The sequence below is a fragment of the Magnolia sinica genome, chromosome 13, assembly GCF_029962835.1.
Source record: "Magnolia sinica isolate HGM2019 chromosome 13, MsV1, whole genome shotgun sequence".
NCBI classification, from domain to species: domain Eukaryota; kingdom Viridiplantae; phylum Streptophyta; class Magnoliopsida; order Magnoliales; family Magnoliaceae; genus Magnolia; species Magnolia sinica.
The window spans coordinates 5013035-5039847 of NC_080585.1; the positions used below are offsets into that span (position 1 = coordinate 5013035).

The 26813-nt window shown below is 39.4% G+C and overlaps 1 protein-coding gene across 2 annotated transcripts; it reads left to right on the forward strand.

Moving 5' to 3' along the window:
• The first annotated feature begins 951 nt into the window (after positions 1–951).
• Positions 952–24787, forward strand: LOC131222521 (uncharacterized). 2 transcript variants are annotated; one of them, XM_058217629.1, is made up of 12 exons: positions 953–1410; positions 4000–4067; positions 5651–5734; positions 5851–6144; positions 6839–6978; positions 12633–12720; positions 17005–17187; positions 18657–18818; positions 20772–20965; positions 21778–21928; positions 22150–22315; positions 24480–24787. In XM_058217629.1, the coding sequence occupies exons 1-12, from the start codon at positions 1008–1010 to the stop codon at positions 24548–24550; spliced, it is 2004 nt and encodes a 667-aa protein (XP_058073612.1). In that variant the 5' UTR covers positions 953–1007; the 3' UTR covers positions 24551–24787. The 2 variants fall into 2 exon arrangements, with proteins under 2 accessions (XP_058073613.1, XP_058073612.1); XM_058217630.1 differs by lacking the exon at positions 17005–17187 and having other exon boundaries at positions 952–1410.
• The last annotated feature ends 2026 nt before the right edge of the window (positions 24788–26813 follow it).

The window sequence follows — 26813 nt, forward strand, 5'->3', positions numbered from 1 at the left end:
CAGTTGATTGCTCTAGGAGGGTGTCCTAAATATTCATGTGACCGTTCAAAACAAGCAAAACTTGGGTAAATTACATTAAAGTCTTTTCTATATACAGAGTCTAAACTTAGGTTTATATATGTTTTGGGGACTTTTACATAAGACTTTTATTAAGTGGGCCCCACATAATCAATCTAATATCATTCAGGTACGTGTTTAATATTCAGTTATTTATTGTCTTACATTTTATACAAATTCTAGTTATTAAAATTCTCATTTTACGCTCATTTTTCAACACATTATTTTATTTTTCAAAATCATGTTTAAACAAAATCACCATTGATTTTGCAGTAAAGCATTTGGACTATTCAACTAGCATTATTTGCAGGAGATTGACGATTGAGACCAACGGTCTGGATCAATGAAAACCGGGTGCCACTCGTCCAGATTGATCCACGAACGCAGTGCACAATCTCATGGCAAGAGCTATTTAGAATAATCCTTGATGCATAGCTCAAGCGGTAGACCGACTGAAAGATACTCCGTTTCAACACTGAGGTCTTAGCATCGATTTCTAGTGGGGGTGGCTAACAGCGAAGTGTGGACTGACGGTGGGTGTACAAACAAGCTAACCCAAAACCAAAAAAAGAAAAAAGAAAGAGCATTTTAGAATACGTGGTCGAGGGATCATTTGATGCTAGGCCCACTCATTTGCAATTGATTTAACAGACGGCTGTAACGAATACCATCTAACGCTCCTAATTCAGCAAACAATTTCACGCGAATCAGGAATTATAGACTCTCGAATCAATAGAATTTTAGATGTACAACCCATCCACAGTGCTCACCGCATTTGGGTCAGTTTAAGTTTTGTCAACCATTCCACGTGTACAAGTCCTGAAGTGCCCGCGTATCAACCAACACACTCTGCCAGAGTATCAAACAACTCTCCCAGGATAAAACGCTCAAGCGCGAACCTTTCGTTCCTCACCCGCTAGAAATAAGAGAAACGAAGAAAACGAGCTCTCATGGCAGCTACTGCCGAGCTCTTCACATCTACTTCTTTCCTTGAAAGATTTTCTCGGGTTTCCGCCATTTCTAGGGTTTCAAATCCTCCAACCCGATTCTCCCAAATCCTCTCCAGAAATCCGTCATCTAACCTCGTCTCTTTCAAATCTTTCTCAAATCTCGCCATCTCCTCCGAAAAACCGCAATCGGAAGGTCGTAGGAGTCGCACTAGACGCTTTTCTCAGCCGTCAGATCGTGTGTTTTCTGACGGCGATGATGATGAAGTAGTAGAAGATGAGGCTGGTGGGACTGACGATGATGAGGTCAACGAGATTCAGTCGTTCGATTACGAAGCGCTTGATGACGAAGCGCTGGATGTCGTTAGAGAGTATTCTGCCTCTTTATCCCGTGAATTGAGGATAGGTATGTGGACTACCTTCACGGCTATATTACAGTATGAGTTCACTACACCACAAGGGAGCATTAGCATACGGTCTCGTTATGCTTGATATACATGGTAGTTAGACCTGTCCATGTCGTGGACCCACCATTCTGGATATGGCGTGGCCCAGAATTCACTCCGATAGAATGATCGTCATTGACTGGTTGGTAGGCATGAAACAGACGGTTGAGAATAAAATGGTCCTCATTCCCAATTCAGCAGGAAAAAATGGATGGTTAAGATTGTTGGATCGATGTGATTTTGGTTTAGAATGTGTCTACGGAGGAATCCATTATCTTGATGGTTGGATTGGCATGCATGTAGAACACATTCTGTGGATGCGGTCCTAATGTATGTAGTCTGCATCCTTCATTCTTTTCTTTTTCTTCCAATTGGTGTCTAGAAAATCAATTGTTTTCTTACCGAATTCACTGTATTGGCTTGCCTTTATCAATGGCAATAGCATCGCCTGGTTTATTCGTACACTGTGATTATGATGATGATGAATGCAGGTAGTACATTTAGTGATTGACATGTTTGCACTTCTCTTTAAATCAATGTTATAAAACCTGGACCGGACCTCGACCTGTTTTTGAGTGCTTCTGTTGAACAATCGGTCCAGGCAGTCAGATCTGCTCTGGCCCATTTTGGCCCTGAAATCTGCTTAATATAAAATTATATAAAACAGATAGAATGAAATCAATCTGTTGTTATCCAAGTGGTTAAGAGTGTTTATTATCAAATCGAAATTGTGGGGGTTCAAACTTTGACTAATGTAGTTGCAATTCATTCACAAAACAGTTCTCCACTCAACTTACCTGGATTTTTAGGTAGCAGTTATCGGTCCAAACCAGTCTGACCATCCAGTCTGGCCTGGGTTTTAACACTGCTTTTAGTGACTTTGGAGATTTGGAATAGAGTCAAATAATTTATGGCGTCAAATAGTGGTTGCTAAGTATGGCATCTCCCCTCAGATGGAGGACAAAAGACTCTTCTTTGTATAGAGCATCCTTTATATGGAAAAGTATAGCTAAGATACCCCCCTTGTTTTTCACAAGATTACCTACTCCTTGGGGAATGGCCACAAAATTAGGTTTTGATTGGATATTTGGTGTGGCTCCCCCATGCTAGCTTAATGCTTTCATGGTCTCTTTTCCCGAACATTTCAGTGGGAGATTGTTTTGTAGAAGATGACAGTGGTGGAATTTGGCAACCTCTGTTCAGAAGAAATCTGTCTGACCTGAGATCCATGAGTTTACTTTCCTTATTTCTCGCTTGCAAACTTTTCTCCTTTGTCCTATGAGGAGGATTCCATTCGCTGGATGCTGTCAAGTTTTGGGCTCTTCTCGATCAAATCCTTTTATCATCACCTTGCAGCCTCTGCTAATCCAATTCGTTGTTGCCACGTGGGAGCGCTTTGGTCTTATGGTGTCTCTCCAAAAGTGGCGGCTTTTGGCTAGCTTGTTGGTTGGAATTGAATCCTAACTATTGATAAATAGAAGAAAAGAGGGATGTTCCTTCCTAATGTCTATCTCCTTTGTTTGAGGGAGGAATCAGTGGATCACATGTTCATTCACTGCCATTTCACTTTAGATTTGTGGTGGGGTGTCCTTCGTCTGGCAGGAATATCGTGGGCAATGCCTAATTCCGTTGATCAACTTCCCTGTATGTGGCATATGGAGATGGGTGGCGCTATTGGAAAAAGGAAATGGAGAACTCTTCTGTTAGCTTTTTGGGCTATTTGGGCTGAGAGAATCAATTGATGCTTTAGGAACAGGAGTGTGTCCTCCGTGGGAGTGTTCTTAAGAATTCTTGTGCTTTTTCAAGACTAGGCTCCTTAGCTTCTTTTCCCTTGGGTTCTTGCCAGACGTGGGTCTGGTTGCTGTATATTTTTCTAGGTTTTTCCCCTTTATAGTTTGTTTTCTTTTCCTTTCCTTTTTCTTTTCTCTTCTTTTTTCCCTTTCTTTTGGTGTTTTTTTTTTTTTTTTTTGCTCTTGTAGTCTTTCTTTGGCTTAAAAAAAATTCTCATCTTTTAAAAAATAAAAATAAATAAATAAATAATGGCCAGCACTTTATCTTCGGCCACTAGCAAACATTGACTCTCGGTGGACTAGGATACCTCTACATGCCTTTTGAAAATGTCGCGGGCTCCCATGAATCATTCTCCCCCTGAAAATGATGATAGAATCATGGAAAGATATTACCCAGAAGGTGCTCGTATTATCAAACTTCCATCACCAACTGTCCTGAAGGAGAAGGTGCCCGCATTTTTATTTCTTGATTGCGTAACTTTATTTATAACAGGATTTAAATGGTTATATAAATGTTTATATAGTTTTAAAATTGTTATATACTTCTTCTGTTTAATACTTTTCAGCTTAATGGATGTTCTCTGTATTTTTTAAAAAATGATTGTACTATTTGTTAAATAGTTAGATTTTGAGCTGATTCACAAACTGTTGTAGTAGATAATGTGACCATATTCTGGTTTTGTAGCATTGCTGCATTGCTGCTGTGGTCCATCTGACTAAATATGTGATTTTCTGGTCTGCTGTTTTGTGATACTTCAGAAGAGGAGACTACTGATCAAAAGGCAATTGATGGAAAGCAAAAGAGGCAGAAAATTTCAATTAGACATGTAAGCAATCATTTGCTTCCTAAACTGATATTCAACCTTTGATGTGTATGCCTTCGGATCTATTAACTAGACATTGAGATTTGAGAGAGGGTGACTTCTCTGCTGCTCTTTCCATTGGAAGCAATGAAGAAACCCATTGATAAAGCCGGGGCCAACACTAAATCCTTGGGCCATATGCCAAATGAAACGCTAAAACTCGTTTCCTGTGCAAACAATCAGCTCTCTTTACACCTGGACAACTTGGGTATGTGTTCTTAGTTCATTCTGTAATGCACATTGAAGATCCTAAAGACACAGACGTCAGATGATGAGTGAAAAAATTAACAAAGACCTGGTTAAGAATACACGAATGTGGAGTGTGATTTGGCCATCTGATAGCATTTAGCTTATCTTCTCAGTCCATCATGAAGGAATTGAAAACCATTAAAAAAAAAAAAAAAAAAAAAACTCCAGTGCTTTGTCTTCTCATGGTTGTGGCATCAGCTTCACTCACTGGGATGGTGTAATATACAACAATGGATCATTCGGAATCATGCATGAGGCCAACTGCAATAATAGATGATCAGGTTCACTTTTCTTCCACCATCAGAATTAAGCTTCTAGATGATACCAGTAGGCCCCAAACATCAGGCGCATTGAGGGCTTTAGAAGTCAGTCCACACTCCCACACCCTGATTGGAGTTGAGCTTGACACCATCCAGAAGACCATGAAATGCTCATTCTCATGAGCTCGTGTTTTTAGTGCCCATTTTACTGCTGGCACGTTCTTTTTTTTCCCTATCAGTAAAGGGAGTAATTTTTTACTGATAAACAAAAAGAGATTTTGGAATGCTCACAAGAAATTTTTATCCTTGACAATTTCTACATTGTGGAGAAGAAAGCAATGGATAAAAGATGAACACAACTTCCCATGGCTTGCACAGCTCGATAAGAGACAGAGCTTTTTCATTTCAGTCTTACTGTGTTAGATACAGGATATAACTGCCTATGCACATTGTTGGAAATGCATCAAAGTAGCCGATAAGCTGTTTTAGCCTGTTCTGGGCCACAAAGGAGATGTGTCATTAGTTCCGTTGCTGTTTGTGTCAAAGCGTTCTGTTAATTCATCACTTGCTAAGATCTATACCAAGCAAATTTGCATTATATGACTGCTCATTTGATATGTACTGGTAAACTTGAACATTTGTCCAAAGGAGGTCGTATTAGAGTGATCCTCAGATTCTTTATGTTATTTTATATTATCGTGAACATACCACGGGTGTCAAAAATAGAGTTATGGATGTTCACATATGTTTTGGTAAACGCATCTACTATACTGCTACTTTTGTTTAATATTTCTTTTCTTGGCCATCAAAAGGAAAACAATCTTAAACTTGGTCCCCCCCCCCACATCGGATGAGTCTTTTCTTCCCTGCCTGCTGTAAATCTGTTCATCATCTTTTTGTCATTTTTCATACCTTCCTTTCTGAAAGGATGTCATCATCTTTTTGTCATTTTTCTTACCTTCCTTTCTGAAAGGATGCCTTGATATATACAGTAAATTTTAAGTGGCAGTGACTGTTCCTTTCTGCTTCTGTCTGCAGGTCCCTGACCATCTTCTTCCAAGGGTTGCAATTGTTGGAAGGCCAAATGTTGGTAAATCGGCATTATTTAATCGTCTTGTTGGGGTAATCATCATTTTCCCTTTCGGGGTTTCCCTTCAGGCTTCAAGTAACCTTTTTCTTCCAATTTGATAGACAACAAGCATAAAGTTGAATTGGTTATATTTTTGAAATTCTTGTAGGGGAATAAGGCGATAGTGGTGGATGAACCTGGTGTTACTAGAGATCGCTTGTATGGCAGATCCTTCTGGGGACATCATGAATTCATGGTAGTAGATACTGGGGGTGTTCTCACTGTTTCAAAATCACAGGCCAATGTTATGGAGGAATTGGCAATTACAACAACCATTGGTATGGATAAGCTTCCACTAGCTTCCAGAGAGGCTGCTGTTGCAAGGATGCCCTCAATGATAGAGAGACAAGCTACTGCTGCTGTGGAAGAGGCATCTGTTATCATATTTCTTGTTGATGGACAGGTACTGTTGAAGTAGTATATAAACTGTGTGATTCGTGACATGTGTGTTTCTCCATTTATTCTTAATTTTTCACTAGTTTACAAATATTTTTGTCATATTGGTTTATTCTTATGGGCTTGGTCATGTTAACGTAACATATATTTCCAAGATTTTTAGGTCAAACCTTTTATACCTCTTTGAAGAATGAATCTAAAACTGGAGTTGATGTTCTCTTGAGTGCCATTTAAAACTTGGCAGCTGCTTCCAAACTGTTCCATGGATTGATGTCCTTGTTCGAGTTGGCTTGGACCCAGTTTGGCACCATGACTTAGAAGTGAAAATAGGCCCAACTAGGCCGAGTCACCTCCTGATTGGCCGAGTCGCAACTTGAAGTTGACTCAGGACTGAATGAGTTGGTCTGAGTTGCCGAGACCTAAAACCATGGACTGTTCTATCTCTTTTAAGAACGAATGTTGGAATTTGTAAGAAATAGAAAGAATCTTAGAGCCCAGTTTGTTTTATGGATTCTATGATCTCTTGCTCAATCTTTTGGTTTAATTCATAAACAATCCAAACATTGTTTGTTGTAGCATCTCTCTCTCAAAAAAAAAATAATAATAATAATAAATGTTGTAGCTCTTAATCTTTTTTATGGATCCTAGGTTATCAAGTGTCTTTTCTTTAGTACGGAAATGATTTCAGAGTTACTGAACAGGCGGGTCTAACGGCTGCTGATGTGGAAATATCAGACTGGCTACGTAAGAACTATTCAAACAAGAATATCATTCTTGCTGTGAACAAATGCGAGTCTCCACGCAAGGGATTCATGCAAGCATCAGATTTTTGGTCCTTAGGGTGAGTAATGTTCTTTATTTTTATTTGACATCCTTCAAGACATTCAATTCAACTAGTAGAAATGGTTTTGCACTGGTTTCTTTTTTATTAGTTTAGTTTTCAGTGACGAGAAGGGTGATTTGTATCATTTCACTGCTTACCACATCCATAACATACTATGCATGTCTTGAAGTTACACTTCGTTGGGTTATAGATCCATTGGAATGTTACTGGAATATTTGTCCTTGCAATAATTATCGTGATTATTTTCATGAGTAGTGTTATATAATAGTTATGCATGTACAAGAGCTAGGATTCATGAGAAAATTTTATAGGTTTTAATTCAGTTGAGCTAAACCAGAGTTTATGGAATGCAATTCTAGTAGCAACAGGAATAGAAACAAGGAATGGTTAAGATTGTCACGAAGTACCCAAAATGACCATTTTCAATATCATGGGTTGATAATTCATGAAAGCGTAGAGATTTGAGAAGGATGTTGCTCATCAACTAGAGCTGGGTGCATGGAGATCTACCTTTGGGAGTTTTATGTGATTTCTGCACACCAATCAGACTGAAGGGGAACTTTTATAGGATAGATATAAGACAAGCCATGCTTTATTGGATAGAATGTTGGGCAATCAAGGAATAACATGTTCATAGGATGAGTATATCTGGAATGAGGATGTTGCAGGTGAAATAGAGTTGTACTGGAGTTTTATGTGACTGTCGCATACCAATCAAATCAAAGGGAAATTTTTATTAGCTAGCTATATGACCAACCATGCTTTATGGGATAAAATGTTGGGAAATCAAGAACAACATATTCATGGGACGAGTGTATCTGAAATGAGGATGTTGAGATAGTTAATGATGAGGACATCCGAGCACCATACGAGATGAGGGTTGTGCTAGTCTCCTTATGGCTAGACAACCATTGCATGGGGCTCACTTGGCCCAATTCACATTCCTAGCCACGTTGAAGACCCCACGTGCATGTTCGTGCATCTTTGAAGACCCCACACTGGGAAGATGCACGTGGGCTGCATATAGGACCTTGACGGACGCATTAGACCGTTGAATAAAGTGGACACTATGATCAGACCGTTGGATCACACACGTTGGAGCATTTTGACCTCGATCGTTGGACTATTTGGACCGTGGACCATCATTGGATATGATAGTTTGATAGTTCAAAGTTAGTGTTTTTATAGAGTTTAGTCATTTGATTAGGTATGTTTGTTAGTTTTTTTTTTAATTATTATTTTTATTTTTTTATTTTTAATTTTTATGATTTAGGCATCTAAAAGAGTGTTTTGGACACTTTGCATGTTACGAGGGGTTTAGTTGTAAAAGTCCCCAAGAGGGGCTTTATAAGTTTGGACATCCAACTCCTTAAGGGCATTATGCATGTTATGAATGAAAGAGATTTATCTCATTTTTCTTTGATATTGAGCAAAATTTCATCTCGTGATTGGATTGGTGGTGCGAAACCACAGGGAGCGATTCCCTAATTATCTTTTCTGGTTTTCTCTCTTCTAAACAAGGTATCATTTTCTTTCTCTTTTCTTCCTTTTTCATCTTTTCTTCTGGTTCTTCTTCTTCTTCTTCTTCTTCTTCTTTGTTACCATCCAAGACCTAAACCGACCACAGTCGGTCATCCATTGTTGTCCGTACGGACGCACATACATACGGTTGTCCGCACGGGCAACCTTGTACAATGGCCCCCTTGTCTCGTTACAAATACTCTTCCCTTCCCTTTCTTACCTCTTCAAAACCCCTAAACTAATTTCACCAAATCCTAACCCTAAAATTTCCAACTTCCAAAATTCCCAATTTTTTCAAACCTAAAATCTGAAAATCCCCTGCCCAAATTATAAATCCCTAATTTCCATAACTCGAAACCCATATTCCCAATTCTAAAAACCCTAAATTCTAAATTGGGTCGCAAATCACATGGGTACCGCCTCACACGGGCCGCCCACCCCGTGTGTGTCCCCACATCCCACAGGCTACCTTACTCGAGCCCGGTGTGAAAATGCCCTACATTAATTACCTCCGATGAAGAGTCTCGAACCTGAGACCTCCTGCTCTGATACCAATTTGATGCAGGACAATTAACCACTTGCTCTAAAAGCTCGAACTGTTAGAGTATGGCAAATCAATCCCTTTATCTCATAGCCCAGGCCCCACATCTCATGGGTTAGGACATCGGCCGAACCCCCCTCGTGGGCCCCAAATCACATGGGTACCAGTCATACGGGTAGGGCCCACCTCACACGGGCCACCCATCCCGAGTTTGTCCCCGCATCCCACAGGCTACCCCGTTCGAGCCCGGTGTGAAAATGCCCCTGCATTACCTAGCCTTTAAATAGCCTTAACACATCAAAAAATCTTACAAGACACATGATTTCCATTGAATTCAGATTTAACCATATGCTAAGATAGGGGTTATATCTCCCATAGGTTTCAGTTAATCAGTAATTTATGAGATTCACATTGCGGGATTGCCGTAGGCTTGAATTTGGACATGTCATGAATATGGAATTTCTTAATTTATGGTAAATTAGCTTTATTTTGTCATTCTATTGCTCTAGTTAATGTCTTTTAATTTCACGACATCATATTAGGTTAGATCATTCCGTCCTGCATCAAATTTTGGTACCAGAGACTAGTTCTAGCATAGGATTTTCTTATCGCATTTAGAGTCTAGAGTTAGGAGCCTTTCCATTCTCATCAAAATGCATATAGTTTTTTAGATTTTAGGTTCCCTATTAGGTCCCTAAGTTCATGCCCACTCATATTGGGCGTGGTTCTAGTCTACACCCCACAATGAACTCGGAACAGCTTGTCGAGGCTATCAATGCAGCCAAGTTGGAGGACGTGAGAGAAATCATAGCTGATGTATTCGTCGTGCTAGAGTGCATACCCAGCCACCTTATGAAGAGTATCGGGAGCACCATGATCCTGATGAGCGTGTGATGAAAAGTGTGAAGGTTGAGGCCTCAAACTATGATGGTCGCTTGGACCCTAAGGCATTTCTCGATTGGCTAGCCGTCATGGATCACTATTTTGAGTGGTATAACATGTCTGATAAACATCGAGTGAGGTTCACCAAGATAAAGTTGGTGTGCCAAGCCAAATAGTTTTGGACAAATGTCAAGCGGAAGATGGAGAGGTCTAGAGATGGCCTGATCACATTGTGGACCGAGATGAAAGAGATTTTGAGAGAAAAATATCTTCCCTTCTTGTACCGCCAAAGGCTCCTGAATCAACGGCAATCCCTTCACCAGGGATCATTGCCCTTTAACAGATTACATCGCTAAGTTCGATGAATACATAATGGATGTAACGTCGAGGACCCGTTAGTGACACTTTCCCGTTTTAGGATGAGCCTCCAAGTTGAGCTTCAACGTGGGCTCATCCCTTACGATGTCAGCACCGTAGAGCATGCGTATCAAGTAGTGCAAGACCTTGAGCGGTATCTGAAACCACAATTTGTGAGGGGATTCGACTCCCGTGAGTCCAATGTCAAGGCTACTCCCCAAGGAGCCAAGTCTAGTATTGGGGGTCAATCCAAAGTCGTTACTAGTACTCAATCCAACATTGGGGATGCCAATGATAAAGGTCTAGTACCAGTTCAAAAGGGAGGTGAGCAAGCGCAGTGTTACAACTGCCGAGGATACAGGCATTTCGCACACCAATGTCCTACAAAAGAGTGAAATAAGGCCCTCGTCATTGGCGGTTTGCATAAAGATGTGGCTGATCAATTCAATTGTGAAAAAGAAGAATATCAGCTCGAAATTAGTACTAGTGATGAAGAAGATGAATGAGTTGAGATTGCGCTACTTGCAATCGTTAGACGTGCCTTAGTCCAGACTATAGAAAGTGATGATTGACACAGGAATTCAATTTTCCACACTTATGCCAAGTGTGGTGACAAAAATTGTAAGGTGATCATTGATAGTGCCAGTTGTGCAAATGTGGTCTCTGCCTTGCATGAATATGTAGTTTTTTTTTTTTGTTCTTTGAATGGTCACATATATGTAGGACTTGATGAATTGCTTCAGTTCATAATTCTTTTAATTGGTCGATATTAGTGGATGTGTACTTGTTCTTGCTCAGCTGGCTAGTCTGCCATTGCATTCTCTGGACAGCAACTGTTCACTAATTCCCCATTGTGGTTAGCATGCAACAGCTGTAAGGTGCCACGTAGGGTGCCTGACTGTGTTGTCATGCATGTTGGTAATGTTCCCTACTATTTTATGCAGCCAACTACTCAAGCATGACCTTTCATGAGTGGTTTGTGCTTAGCAGTTTGCCTGGCAACTGCCCCTCCATGACCCTACTTTGCTTGCTAACACTTTCGTCCTTTGGGGCATGCGCATAATAATTGGGCTAGGCTTAGGACCCAATACTGGATGAGATTGTGTTGGCATGTGATTCTGTGAATGGTGTCAAAGTGAGGCTTTACCATGGCTGGTTCCAAGAGCCTGGTGAAGGTTGATGCTTGGTGAGCAGCCGATGGTAAAACTTTGTCCTATCAACCATTTACAAGGCAAACCCCAAACCGCTAGGTGAATGACTAAGATGATGATAACAACCTGTGTATGTGTACTTAGACAACATCTTACTGATCACAAAAACAAGTTATAAGGATGAACCTCCTTTGAAGCACAAACACTGCTGACCTTTGCTCAGCTACTTGCTCCAATCTGTAATGTTGGATAAAGTCGCAACTGATTTGCTACAGAGGTTCTGCACCATATCTTATGTATGATTGGAGTTACATGATAGGTTTATATGGTTGATGAAACACTATATTAGATAAACAAGATATTTCTACTACAATAGGGGTAGAGGTTGCAAGCGATGTAAAGATCGGTGTCTGCTAATGGTTAAATAAGGGATTCCGTAGCATCCTTGGAGGCCAACTTTATCCATACTCTATGGTAGGCAAATGATACTGCCAGCAGTCTGCCAAAAGAGTGCTTGTCAATGGAGTAATGGACCCTTATTAATCACTCAAGGTCAATGAACCCTTTCCCTTACTGCCTCCCAAATAGATATATTCTTAGAGTTGTTGAATTCACAAAGTGATGTCAAATCAAACAATTGAGTCTTGAATTTTCCATTCAACTCTCTGCAATAAGGCAGATCCAGAATACTTGTGTAAAATTAATTGGTGTTTGAGTAGTGTGGGAATAACAGTCTCCCTTAGAAGTTAGAACACTCAACACTTGTAATATTTTGAACACTAAGAAATGCTTTTCCTAATCTGGTCATAGCCTACTCAAGTGCTTCGTGCAACAGCTTATGTAATTTAGAAATATCAAGCTGAAGCATATCTTCCATGTCATTATCAAGTCATGCCAGAAGAGTAGTGTATGGAGGCAATTTTCCCATCCAATTGACAATCCAGGCTTGGAGAAGAGCATGGCATTAGGATTTTAATCTAATCAATCATAGAAAACTATTATTACTGATAAGCATCTCCAATGTGAAGTACTTGGTTTGTCCAGATAAATCAATTCATTTGACAAGAAGTAACTTATTGATGATATTGGTTTACTTCCTGAATGATTGAACTGAATATATTTTTGGAATGGTTTTTCATCTGTTTGCCTTTTATAAACAGTATACACATAAGTCTACTTGGCTTTTACTGATCAATTAGGTTTTCTCCATTTCCAATATCTGCTGTGACTGGGACGGGAACTGGGGAGCTTCTTGATGTGGTTTGTTCAGAACTGAAAACAATAGAGGTAAGCATGAGTTTCACATGAAATGTTTTGGATGCGTATGGATATTCTATTTTATTCAATATTGATGGATGAGGTGGCTATTACTGTTGATGATGAAGTGCAGTGATGTGAAAGAATTGATAATGAATGTTAACCCACTGGTTTACTTTTGTTGTTAACAAATTTATCTGGTGATGGGCTTAGTTGATGCAAGACCCATTACTTCCATTTGCCTTGCCTCTGATTGGTTCAAGAGCCTAATTTGATTTTTTCCACAACAATTCACTTCTAGACCATTTAAAAAAAAAAAAAAAAGACTTATTTCTATCTTTGAATTTACGCGGCCTTCTTTTTTAAAAGAATCTGCTCTAAGTGTACAAGGTTTGATTGCTAAAGAAATAGAAAAAGAAGGGTGTGAATGGGTTGGGCCAACTGGTCGGTCTTCAGGGGCGGCCTGTCATGGTAGGCCAGGGCCGTGTCTAAAAGTTTGATCCCAATTCGTAACAGAACCAGGCTCGGGCCAAGCTCCCTGGTCCTTCCAGCTGGTCGGTCTTTGGGCATGTTGTCATGGCAGGCCAGGGCCTAGACTCCCAAGCTTGTCAGATTGGGTGTCTAGAAGTTTTATACCAATTAGTAGTAGGACTGTGCTCGGGTCAAGCTCACTGGCCCTTTCAGATGAGGCCATGTCAAGCTTGGGCCATGATAATGATAATGTATCTTAGTCGTGTCTGCACGTGCACTATTAATATACATTAAAAAATTTCTTAATGGGTTGGGCTTAGACTTAACAAACTTTTAATTGGGTCATGTGTGGCCCTAAAAGACTTGGTCAGCATTGGGTCTTGATCGGACTCAGGCTGGGCCTTAACCAGGCAAGGGCTCAACTAGGTGTAGAAGAACGGCAAAAAACTATGCAAGAAAAGATTCTAGTTTTGAAGAAAACTGACAAAGCAATCAATAATTAAAGATCATGACCCCCACATGGCATACCTTGATCCATTTTGTTCCACCTAACAGAAAAATCAAAGGGGATTCTCAGAACAGTTCTCTCTAGCTCCATAGAATAAGAGTTGCCAAAAAAAATGATATCTCATTATATAAGAGAAATCTAACATTGTATAAGAGTTGCCAAAAAAAAATGGTAGCTCCATAGAATAAGAGTTGCCAAAAAATGATATCCTACCTTAAGCAAATTGTTTTACTATGCTCCCTGAAGCCTCAAACCACTCCAAAAACTACAGAAAGGTGAGTTTTACCAATTTCCAGTTTTTCCCCTCTTTTAACTCAAGAAAGCTTTCCTCGGTAATTCTGCATTGATTTACCATGGGATGATACGCATACAAGGATTCAATTGTATAACACCTAAACCAATTTGTCGACAATTTGTTATAGACTCCTATCCGTGTAAAGTATCTTTTTAACAGTGTATTCTTCTCCCCGTGCTGGTCTTCTATTGTGGGATTCCATAAATTTGATCCAGTGTCTTATAAATAAACTATCATTTCTTGCCAGTATGATTCTTCATCATCATCATCTGCATGAATCTTGTTCCACCATTCCACTCTATGATGAGCTAGACCTTCAGTTAGACCATAGATCATCTAGTCTTTTCACTTTACTGGTATGATTTCTAAGAAATTTTTGTAAATCAAAACCTTTTTCTGTCGATCCCAAATGGTTGTTGCAAGCCTATTGATGATGATGAAACCTTTATTTCCATCCTTAGATGTGGAAATTGTGTATATTCTTCAATCATGTGGTGATATTGATTATCTACAACATTCTTATAATTCGAATCAATCTATTTTTTGTGAACAATGGAAAGGAAGAACTCAAATTCAAGCTCTTTTTCTTTTGCTTTTTGATGAAAAAGAAAACTGTGTTTGGTGAGTAGGATAATAGTTAGACATGGTGGATAGAATAATAGATAAGTGGGTGGATTACTTTTGATGGAAAACCAAATCTCGAAATACGATAGAATTTTAATTTTATTTATAATGGTGTTTGAATTAGCTCCTATAACGGGACAATCAGTTATCATTTAATCAGCTAATAAAGCAGCTGATGCTCTAGCCAAGGAATCCTTCATCCTCTTTGTATTAGAAAATTTTATCCATTTGCTTAGATGAATCTTTGCAGCTTTTTGCTGGTGGGCAATTTTAATATACAAAATGTTATTGATAAAAAAAAAAAAGATAAATATGGTTGGCATGTAGGTTCCTTGCACTATATTCTTGAAAATGAGGTATTTGCATTGACACTCTTTTTTTCTTTTTCTTTTTTTTTTTCTTTTTTTTTTGGGGAGTTAACAAAATTTTTTATAAACAAAGTGCCAAAAAGTGCTCCAGCTATACAACAGCAGGCAGAAGCTAACCACCTGGAGTTTTAAAAAATCCAATAAAAAAGCCTCCAAAATTACAAAAAATTACGATCGATATCCCCATCCAAGCACGAAGCCCACTCAATCACCTGGCCCCATGTGTGCATATCCCAAATCATGACTCAAGTTCCTCAAACATCTTCAGTGTCTTTCCTACCAAATGGCCCAAAGACCCGCCAAGTGCCTTTCTTCTTCTTACCAACCTCCGCCTCGTGACAAGCTAACAGATGGTAGCCAATAGAATTCGGGATGGTCCAAGAGACATTGAACTTGAAAAGGAAAATAAAAAATCCATAATCTAGAAGCAAGATGGCAGTGAAGAAAGAGATGATTGACTGCCTCCATATTGGCTATCCACATGATGCAAATATTTGGAAGCACCATCCCCCATTTTTTAAGATTGTCCACAACTAGAACCCTCTCCATTCCTACAAGCCACGCAAAAGCATCTATGCTCGGCAGAGCTCCACAAAACCAAACATACTTGGTGGTATTGATGACCCCATCCGATCCACAACCATACACCAAATTATAGAAAGACCGCACTAAAAAACAACTAGATTTCTCCTATCACCATAACATTCTATCTTTTTCCCCCAATCCAAGGATCTTCCTAGAAGCAAATATTCTCACTGTCTCCTGGCACAAACCCCACCCCTTGAGAAAGAGGCCTTTGGTGGATATAAAACCTTTCCAAACTGTCAAAGCCCTATACAAAGAGGTATCCTTAATGCACCATCCACCTTTGCTACACCCATACCTGCTAGAAACAATATCCCTCTAAAACGCACCTTCCTCTATTCCAAAGCGCCTCAACCATTAAGCTAATTAATGCAAGGGCATTTTCACATCGGGCTTGAGTGGGGTTGTCTATGGGATGCAGGGGCACACTCGGGGTGGACGGCCTGTCTAAGGCGGGTGGCTCGTGTGAGGCGGTACCCATGTGATTTGGGGCCCACGAGGGGCGTTCGGCCGAGGTCCTAACCCATGAGATGTGGGGCCTAGGCTATGAGATAAAGGGATTGATTCGCCATGCTCTAACAGTTTGAGCTTTTAGAGCAAGTGGTTAATTGTCCTATATCACTAATAATGCTCTACATATCTCTCAAATCTCTAATACTTGCCCTGCCTTCATCATACCCTTCACACACCTCTTTCCAATTTAGAATATGGAATTTATGAATGCTTGTGGCCCCTTGCCACAAAAAGTCACACCTCAATTTATCAATCTTCACTAAAACGTATGCCAAGCATCGGAATAATGACATAGAGTGCACGGGCAGATTTGATCATGCGGCTTTGATTAGCGTGATGCGGCCCCCAAGGGACAAATACCTACTTTTCTATATCGCAAGTTTCCTTTCCACAACCACATCCCACAAGTGTTTAAGGGGCTTACCGATACAAAGTGGCAAACCGAGATACGTGGATGGAAATTCTCCCTCCTCATGACCAAAGATAGAAGCTAACTCTTGGAGAGTATCCTTAGGCAAATGAACCCCTAACATGTTGCTCTTAGCTATATTGACTTTTAGTCTGGAAACGACTTCAAAACATTGGGTGATCATCCTTGACTTCTCCACCATACCTGCGTTGAATTGAATGGAGCCATTGGTGAACTGAAGATGGTAAACTGGAGTACTTGTCATATGAACAGAAAACCCATTAAAAAGGCCAACCGGTTGACCCCGTTCCACCATTTTACCAAGGGCTTCCATTACCACCACAAGCAGACGAGGGGGAGTACCCTTTTGGCGACTTGTCACTGACATTGACACTTGGAAGTACCCAATATTTTACGAAGGGCTTCCACAATGACACTTGGTTCTTTGTTGGTTTGGAACAAATGTCAAATTCCTTTTTCACTTTCAGTATATTGAAATCAATCTATTTTTATAATGTGTGCATTGATGTTAATTGTGCAGGATTTGGAAAATTCTGATGAACAAGAAGACTATATTCCAGCTATTGCTATTGTTGGCCGACCAAATGTTGGGAAAAGTAGCATTTTGAATGCTTTAGTTGGAGAGGACAGAACAATTGTTAGCCCAGTGAGTGGGACCACTCGTGATGCTATTGATACTGAATTTACTGGACCAGATGGGCAGGTTTGTGTACTATTGTTGATTGTAATGGGCTACTTGCAGTAGATGATACATGTGAATTCATTTCGATTGGTGGAATCCTTTGGAAAACTGTGAATGAAATTGATTTCCGCAGATGTGATGTTTTCCCCTGTTTACAAAAACAATTTTGTGGAAATTGGTTTCCATTTCCACAGTTTTCCTCAAAAAACTGTGATTTTTTTAAAAAAAATTTGTTGTCCCGATTTCCATGGTTGCAAGAGACAGCTCTTGCTTTTTTACCATTAACCTTTAACATTTCAATAGAAATCATGTGTGCTAAAAACAAATAGATTGATGTGGATTATCTTCCGAGACATTTCCATTTCCTTTAATGTGACGTTTGGTTTTCCATATCCACGTTTTCAGTTCTACCAATCCAGAAGGGCCCCTCACTGTATGGATCTGTGTCCTATTGAGACTATTAACTGCATCACATATATAAGTGGAACTTTCCCTAGGGCCAAAATGCATAGCTTTAAGTGACCACGCAGCCCTATATTATTCTCCTTGTAAACAAGTATGTGTATGCATATATCATAGGCTAAGTAAAATGTCAGGATTCTAGCACATCCTTTCCTGAATCTCCAGATCCACATACAGATCATGAATAGGCACATGAAAAGTTGGTGCAAAGACATGTAGCTTGGATATTGGCATATTTCTCATCATTGGATATGGACACTAGGTGTTCAACAGAGGAACCCTAGAAAACCCAGGGATCACCTTCTCAATCTTCATACAGTCAGAACTTTGGCTGTGGTGACGGGCTGTTGTACTCATGTAACATAATTATAGTTTTGGCTGTAATTGATCTTCTTGTCTCTTTTATGTTTTCTCTCTCAAACAAATGACCTGTCACTGATTACGAGGGCTGCAAGCCTGCAACTCAGGTTAGGGTCAACTGGAACCTGATTGACCCCGCCCGAGTTCAGGTCGGGTTGTCAAGGTCCTCGGGTCAGGTTCCGGTTGGAAGACTCCAACCTGGTTTGAAATTGTGTTAGGTTCGGGTTGAGAAAATCCTGGTCGGGTTAGGTCGTGTTGGAAATAATTATATGGTATTTGGGTCGGGTTGGGTCGAGTATAAATGAATTCAATTTGTGTTCGGGTTGGGCACCTCAGGTTGGAATTCAGGTCGGGTTGTGGGTTGGGTCCTCTTGAGGTCGGGTCCCCCTGGTTTGACCCTCAACCCGACCCAACCTGCCCGAGTTGCACCCTATTGATCACGATAACATTTTAAAGTTCCAGATCCTTTCATCAAATAAAATACAGCACTAGTGCCTTCTGTGCTCATTGCAAGTCTTCTCATTTCCTTGTCACTATGTATTCATTTGTGATTAAAATGCATCAAAAAATGATTTTATAATGTCACTAATGGATAGTTGATTTTTTCCTGCTATTTTTCATTCCAAGGTCTCTCATGAAATGGATTTGATAATGACTTGTTTTCACAGAAGTACAGACTTATTGATACAGCTGGAATTAGACGAAGGGCTGCGGTAGCTTCAGCTGGTAGCACAACAGAAGCCTTATCAGTGAATCGAGCATTTCGTGCCGTTCGTCGGGCAGATATTGTGGCTCTTGTTATTGAAGCCTTGGCTTGCATCACGGAGCAGGTACTTCATCAATAACAGTCAACTCACTATTTGACCTGCAGATAGATATTCTTTGCAAATGTCTTTAGTCAATTAATAACTAATAGTCACAGTTATGTTCTTGATATATTTAACCCTCTTGCTTTAGAGGACAGTTGCCGATTAAATATAATGATTTTCGTAGGTAAACATGATATTCCATCCATGATTATGCATCTTTGAAGGCCCCGTACTGGGAAGATGCATGTGGGCTACTTAGTTGGACCGTTCTGATCATTGTATCATCGTCATTGGACATCTTGATCGTAGGCCACGAAATAGTTTAGTTTATTTAATTGTTTATATGTTTGTTTGTTTGTTTTTATTTTTATTTTTATTTTTATTTATTTATTTTTATTTTTTATGGTTTAGCTTATATTTTTGTTGAGTTTAGGGAGTTAGGAATGAAATTTTATTTTATTGAGTGTCTTTATGTGAAATTTTTTATATGAGAGCGTCTTTTTATAATAAAAAAATCTTTCTTGAGACTATATAAGGCTTGGACGTCCACACCTTAGCCATGATTGAGAATATGAAATAAATAAATAAATAAATAATCTTTCTTTGCTTTGAGATGAAGCAAAATCTCCTATGATTGGAGTGGTGTGAAGCCATGGAGTGATTCCATCTTATCTATCCCTCTTATTTTCTTCTTTCAAGGTAATATCTACACTTTTGTTTTATTTTCTTTTCTCTCTCTACTTTCCCCAATCTCTCTCAATCCTTCTTTACTCCTTTATTTTCTTTGTTTTTCCTAAAACCCATATAAACCTAGGCCTAATTACACCATACCACACTTGACCGTATAAACAAGACCATATGGCTAATTCATCTCCTCGCTATTTCCCTCTTTGATCCCTGCTCATCACTCTCTAAAATCCATAACCCTAAGCCTAAAACCTAGATTTTTCCAAAACCCTAATCTTAAACCCTAACCCTAAATTGTCCCAAATCTTAAAACCCTAATTCCCAAATTCTAACCTCCCTAGTCCTAAACCATAATCCCTAAAATCCTAAATCTCAGACCTAGTTTCCTAAAATCCTAACCCTAAATCCCTAAAACCTCAAACCCTAGTTCTTAAACCCTTTACCAAACCAAGAGATTCCCTTTAGAATTAGATCAATTCCTATGCTAGATGGAAGTCCTACCTCCCATAGGTCCTATCTAATCATGTTTTATAAGATCTAGTTAACAGGGGTTGCGATTTAGTCTTGAATTTGAGCATTGTTAAATACTTGAATTCATTAAGCTTGTGATTGATTAGCATTATTTTGTGCTTTAAATTGTTCTAGTTAATCCGTTGATGATCTCATTGCAAAATTCTAGGCTAGGCCATCCGTCCTGGATCAACAAGCTTTCTAAATAGTCAAAGTGGGCCTTCTATGAAGTGTCTTTGATCAAATCATCATATGAAAGAATAAAAAGATTAACGAGAAATCGACTTTATTGTCGCTGTTATGGACCCAAACTTCTTCTGCTGCTTGTAGTCCATCCAGTTCAAGTTCACCTGATCTAATTAGGTATATGCAACTTTACCAGCTTTGCTATATGCCACACATTTTACATGTTATATTATTGATTTGAGGTGCCATGACTGAAAATTTTCATCGAAAGATAGTGCTTATTTAAAGATTACATGCTTCAAGTAATTTTAAAAATAAAATTAAAAATTAAAAATTGTTTCAAAAAAATTTAAAGATTACATGCTTCAAGTGATTTACTTAGAGATATCTGTCATAAATATTGTCGATTTAGTTGAAAGTTCTGCATTATCTGATTATTGCACCTTGTTGCCTTCATTTGTCAAAACATTTTTAGAAATCCTCATGTTGGACATTTAGCTTACAGTGCCTTTTCACATTTGACAAACTGAATCTAGGATCTTGCAAGTTAAAAGTCTAATCTGGTATGTGTTTTTTGCTGGTGTGATGCAGGATTGCAGGATAGCTGAAAGAATTGAGAGAGAAGGGAAAGGATGTGTCATTGTTGTAAACAAATGGGATACTATACCAAATAAAAACCACCAGACTGCAACATATTATGAGCAAGATGTCAGGGAGAAGCTCCGTGATCTTGATTGGGCACCAATTGCTTATTCAACTGCAACAACTGGCCATAGTGTTGAGAAGTATGTGATGCTCCAGTTCCATCTTTTTTTTTTATTCCCACCATTTATTGTTGTGATGTTCTGCGGCACGAAAATGCTGAAATTTTGAAACATGATCTCTAAAGAAATCTTCTTCTTCTTCTTCTTTTCAAAAGAACAGTTTTAACAGCCTTTTGCTGTTTAGGGTGTTATTCATTCCACCTGTTGGCCTTAATTGCAAGGGCTCCACTTAAGACATGATTGACTCTTTCCTCTGCAAAATTTTCTCATTTTTGTGAAACTTGTTGTAACTCCCCCCATCCCCATGGATCCGACAGAGTAGTTGTAGCTAGAACTTAGTTTCTCTTGGACAGTTCAATTGGCTCTCTTGATTTGGAATGAGCTAAACAATAGAACATTTTGTAACAAAGCAGCTCTAGGGGAAGAGGTGCTCCAATCAGAAAGGGATGGTCATATCCTGGGCTTGGGGTCATTGGGTTTTGTAGGGGTGTTGTGAATAATTTTTTGCAGTCTATCAGGGGCCTGATTCTTTGTTGTTCTTGAATAGATGACCCCTCATCATCTATTGTCTCTGTGTTGTCTGGCCGTCATTGTTTTGACCCTTTTTTCACTTGGGCTCTTTCTTTTAATGGAGGTAGGGTAGGGTGTTTATGCGGGATCTGCTCAAGGACCTATTGGTTTAGGTATAAATATCTCATGCATTCCCCTGGTCATTTTTCATTCGAGGAGAAACTATGTGGTTTAAATGGAACCGGTTTTCTATCCCCCCCCCCCCCGCGCTTTTCTCCCTCTCTCTCTCTAAAAATACTTGATAATCACTTACCCGTGTGCAGGATTATTGCTGCTGCTGGTTTGGTGGAGAAAGAAAGGTCAAGAAGGCTAGGTACTTCCATTCTGAATCAAGTGGTACGGGAAGCACTAGCTTTTAAATCACCTCCAAGGACCCGAGGCGGTAGGAGAGGGCGTGTTTACTATTGCACTCAGGTAGTTTTCATATCTCAGAAGAAGGTATCAGTAGATTTTTTTCCAAAAAAAAAAAAAAAAGATTAGGAAGAAGGGTGAAGGTATTTATTATCCATTGACTGCTGCATATGAACCTACTTGTTTACGGATCGATGCAAACTTAACAATGATTTTTTTTTCAGTTACATTTCTCTTTTAATTTTCAAGCACATGCATCAATCCGTTTATTTTGTGTTGTGCAGGCAGCTATTCGCCCACCCACATTTGTTTTCTTTGTTAATGATGCAAAGCTTTTCCCTGAGACATACCGGCGTTACATGGAAAAGCAGCTAAGAGCTGATGCAGGGTTTTCGGGTACACCAATCCGCCTACTATGGCGCAGCAGAAGAAAAATGGAGAAAGATGAAGGTCAGTAAACTAAGGTGATATGAACTCACTTGCGTCTAGGCAATATCAATTTTTTCTTGGAAATATCGATAAAAATGTTCTAGAAAACACCTGTCTTTGAGAAAAGGGTAAAAGCATATTGTGTTAGCTAATGCCTACTTGTCTTTCTAACTGCAGCAAGCACATCTACATTTTCAAGGAGGGATAGATAATTAACTTGTGTCATTACATTGTTAGAAAATATACCTGGTATCTTCATTCATGCATTCCGACCAAAGTCTGCAACTGTCTTCTTATTTAGGCTCAAACAGCATTGATCTTGACTCATGAGGCTTGTTGCATAATTTTACTTCTGAAAACACTTGCGCGACTCATGTAGGTATACGGGGGGTGTGCCACACCATTAGGAAGTGTAAAATCATGCCTAAAACCTCTCTAGTAATGTGGTGTGGCCCACATGATTTTTGGATAGCTTGATTTTTGGGGTTTCCGTTCCTCCTAGTGAGGTGAGTCAGATGAGTGGATTGGATGGCATATAAACACCATAACAGGCACAGTGTTTGAAGTATCAGTATCGCTACAAGTTTCGTTGGCCGGTGATATGGAAACAATATTTATATAACCAATAATATTGCCGATAACTGGAAATGCGAGGAAAGTTGAGGAAAACATGGGGGAAACAGTGGAAGTTTTTAGAACTTCAAGAGATGCTAAAATACACATATTTAGGAATTTAGGAATCAAAATATTGCAAAAAGAATGCATAAATAATAAGTTTCCATTTAATGGTGGCCTAAAAGCATGTTTTGTCATAAGAAATCAGTCCAACCATTCCATCATTCCCATCTATCCATCCAATCATCCAACCTTCCATCCAAACATTCATCAAGATTTCAGAATATTGACAACAAGATGTTTTTCTAAGAAATCGTCAACAATTGGAAAGGAAACGAAAGACTATGGTCTCGATATCGTCCATGTTGTGACAACAACAATATCGCGACATTATTGATATTATTGTCAACAATTTGAAAACTGCATACAACCATGTGCCTATAAAAAAAATTAAAATGATTTTTTTTTTTAATAAATAAAATTTTGGTGATATCTATACATTGGCGATGTTGTCAAAATATCACCGATACACTAGTGACACAGACGACTCCTGGAATTTACACAGTCGAAAATATTGGCAATACATTGGTGATACAAGTGACACTTGGAATTTACACAATTGAAAATATTGGCAATACTTAGCAATACATCACTGATACTTGGAATTTTTTATACTACCAATGTTATCGGTATCTCTACTAGTGATGTCAGTATTGCCGAGCTGGAGATACAGATAATATCGAGGATACTCCGAACATTGAGCAGGACCCAAAGCAATTAATGGTGGGCATTCCGATACAAAGTTTTCCTACTGTATGGCTTAATCAAGTCTTGGATGATCCTGATCTTTTGGTACCTGAGTGCAATTGATGGATGGGTTAGATCTCATGCATGCCCAACACACGTGCACATGGCAGGCCAGGCCATATACCTACATGAGTTACTCTAGCATAGTCCTTTTACTTACTGCACTATTGTCCCTTGTGATCTACCAAGGGAGGTCTAATAAGGAAGAGGCAATATAAGAGGTGAAGAGAGATGAATCCACTGGAAATCATGTTTATTTCTTTCTTTGGGTTCCACGGTTTATAACATCGATATTGTCATTGTGAAAGTGCATCACACACACACACACACACACACACACACACACACACCCCCTTATAAATAGAAGGAAAGTAACACGAGGGCAAAAGAGGAAAAGGAAAAGGTACATGAAGAGGTAAGAAAAGTACATGAACCGTCCAGCATGAATAGATGCATATGGTATGCCATAGGTGTATGCCATAATATGTCTCTCTAAGACTCCACAGAAGGAGCAGTGAACGGGAACCATTTTTCAGTGTAAGATGATACTTCCCACCATTCTACCGTATATTTTATGCGCATTAGCAGATCAGCACTGTTGTCCTGGTTCATGCACATAGGGAACCATGCATGCAGTGTAACCCAAAAGAAACATGAAAGCAGTTGATTGTGAGCAGTAACTGGTTTTTTTTTTATAAGGCTGTGATCATTAACTGATTTATCTCAATTAATAGAAAAACTCCTTTGATGTATTATTTTTCAGGAAAGGCTCCAGCCATCAATGCACAAGCATCCCCAGGTCGGAGTGCTGGAAAATTGACAGTTGCTACTTGAGCTGATACAACAGTTTTCTTCTGTGAGAGAACCGCAGCTCTTCCAATACTGTAGTGCTTACTAGGGAGCCATGGCTGCAACTGTGGGCTAATGAGGCAAACTACCATTTCTTGTAGTTGTAGTTTCTCTGTGCTCTCGCACTGAGGATTGTGTATATAAGAGTATTCTGTTTTGATAGAAACTGATGGAATCTTTCCAATAAAATCTGTCTTCAGAAATTTGGGGATTTCAGATAAACAGCACTTCGAAAATCAAATTTTCAATCATGAGAAATGTGGTGCAGATTTGAATCCTACTCTGCATGCATTAATGTCATATGCATGAATCCAGGCTGTTAGTTTGTAGGGTCCACTGTGTGCGTATGGTGCCCAAAGCTCAGGCAGATATCTGCCATCAGGTGGCAACACGTGTGGAAAATTGGACAGTTCAATGATCAACGTTACGCATTTGACCCCATTGATGACTGGGCTGCCTGATCTTCAGTTCATTAAAGTACATGATGGATCCTACCTTATGAACTGCCCAGATCCCGAACACATTGACACGTGTGAGGAGTAGGATTTGGATGGCTGCTTGCAAGTAATGCCGCAGGCGTTTGGGTCGCTGTTTAAAAATAAGGTGATGGTTCTCACGGAAGCGGATTGCGTACTGAGTAACTCAGTACGCCAAGCCTACCGAGTAAACTGTGGGGTCCACCGTAATTTATGTATTTTATCCACTCTGTCCATCCATTTTAACAGATAATTTTGGAAATTGAAACTAAAAATGAAATATATAAAAACCTCAGGTGGACCACACCATAGGAAACAGTGTGAATTGAACATCTACCGTTGCAAATTTCTTGGGGGCCACAGCCACAGAAGTTTTGGATCAAGATTGTATTTGTTTTTTCCCTTCATCCATGTCTGTGTGATCTTATGAACAGGTTGGATGAGAAATAAACATCACTGTGGGCCCTAGAAAGGTTTCAACGGTGGAAGTCATTATTACAACTGTTTCCAATGGTATGGTCCACTTGAGCTTTGGGTATGCTTAAATTTTGGTCTCAACCCCTAAAATAAGATGGAAAAACGGATGGTCAGCGTGGATAGACCAGATACATTCACGGTGGGCCCAACAAAGTTTACTCAGTATGATAAGAGCGGCTTACTGAGTAACTCAGTACACAATCCGATTTCGGTTCTCACACCTCATGATTTCCTTACATTTTAGCTGCACCTTTTCAGCATCAGTAGGAGGAAGTATAGGATCCTTGGGTTGATGCTTGATATACTCTGGTTTCTGCTATGACAAGTGGGGCCCATGTTTCAGTGATCTAGACCGTCCATCTGTTGCATTGCATCATGTATATACCATGTCCCAAAAATATTCAGGATTGCAATTTCCTAACCACCAATCTTGGTACTTCTATCAGTTGAATGTAGACCATTGCTAACAGTTCGATTTCTTACATGTCTATCTGTAATGTTGGATTATGATTGTCTTATTGAAATTTTGGGCCATGGTCGGACGTGATAGAACAATGATCCAAATGACCAAATCATGGGTCTCTCGTCAGAACAAAACCTTAAGTATTGCCCGTTCAAAGCTTGGGATAGAAGGGTTGGGCCAGGCAGTAAAGAAAAGTGTTTAGTGATCAAGGGTTTGAAATATATCCAATTTAACCTTTTTTTTTTTTTTTTTCTTCTGTTGGGATACTCTCCATCCACAGCAAATCATACATATTATCAGTTTGGATGGTTGAAATATGACTTACATTTTATTTTATTTTTTTAAGTGAAAACCATCAACAAGTATCTTTAAACCATTATATTAGTGGCCACTTGATGATTGGATTGGGCCAACAGGCTAGGCCGTTCATCATTGTCCGCAGCCTGATCCAAGCATTGAACCTAGATTTCGGGCCACCCCTTGCTGTACTATGAGAATTTTGCTGCTTGCATCAACCACACATCCATCAGGCAGGACAATGTGCAAAGAGAAAGGAGGAGAAAGTGATGTGCTGTTTGGGCCACTAATCTCCATTTCATAGTCTTTGGCATTTGGCAATCATCGTACAAGGATGGGATATCTTCTACAACGGTTAGGAGAGTGAGCTTACCCTGCAAAAACTTATTCATATGCATGTTAAGACTCGTTACAAGTCTAAAACTTCACATGCCTATGTAACTTATTTAAGTGGTTGTCCATTGTTTTTTTTCTGTGGTGTGATCCGCCTAAAGATTGGATCAGCCTGATTTTTGGAGCGGCCCCTTTCATAGTG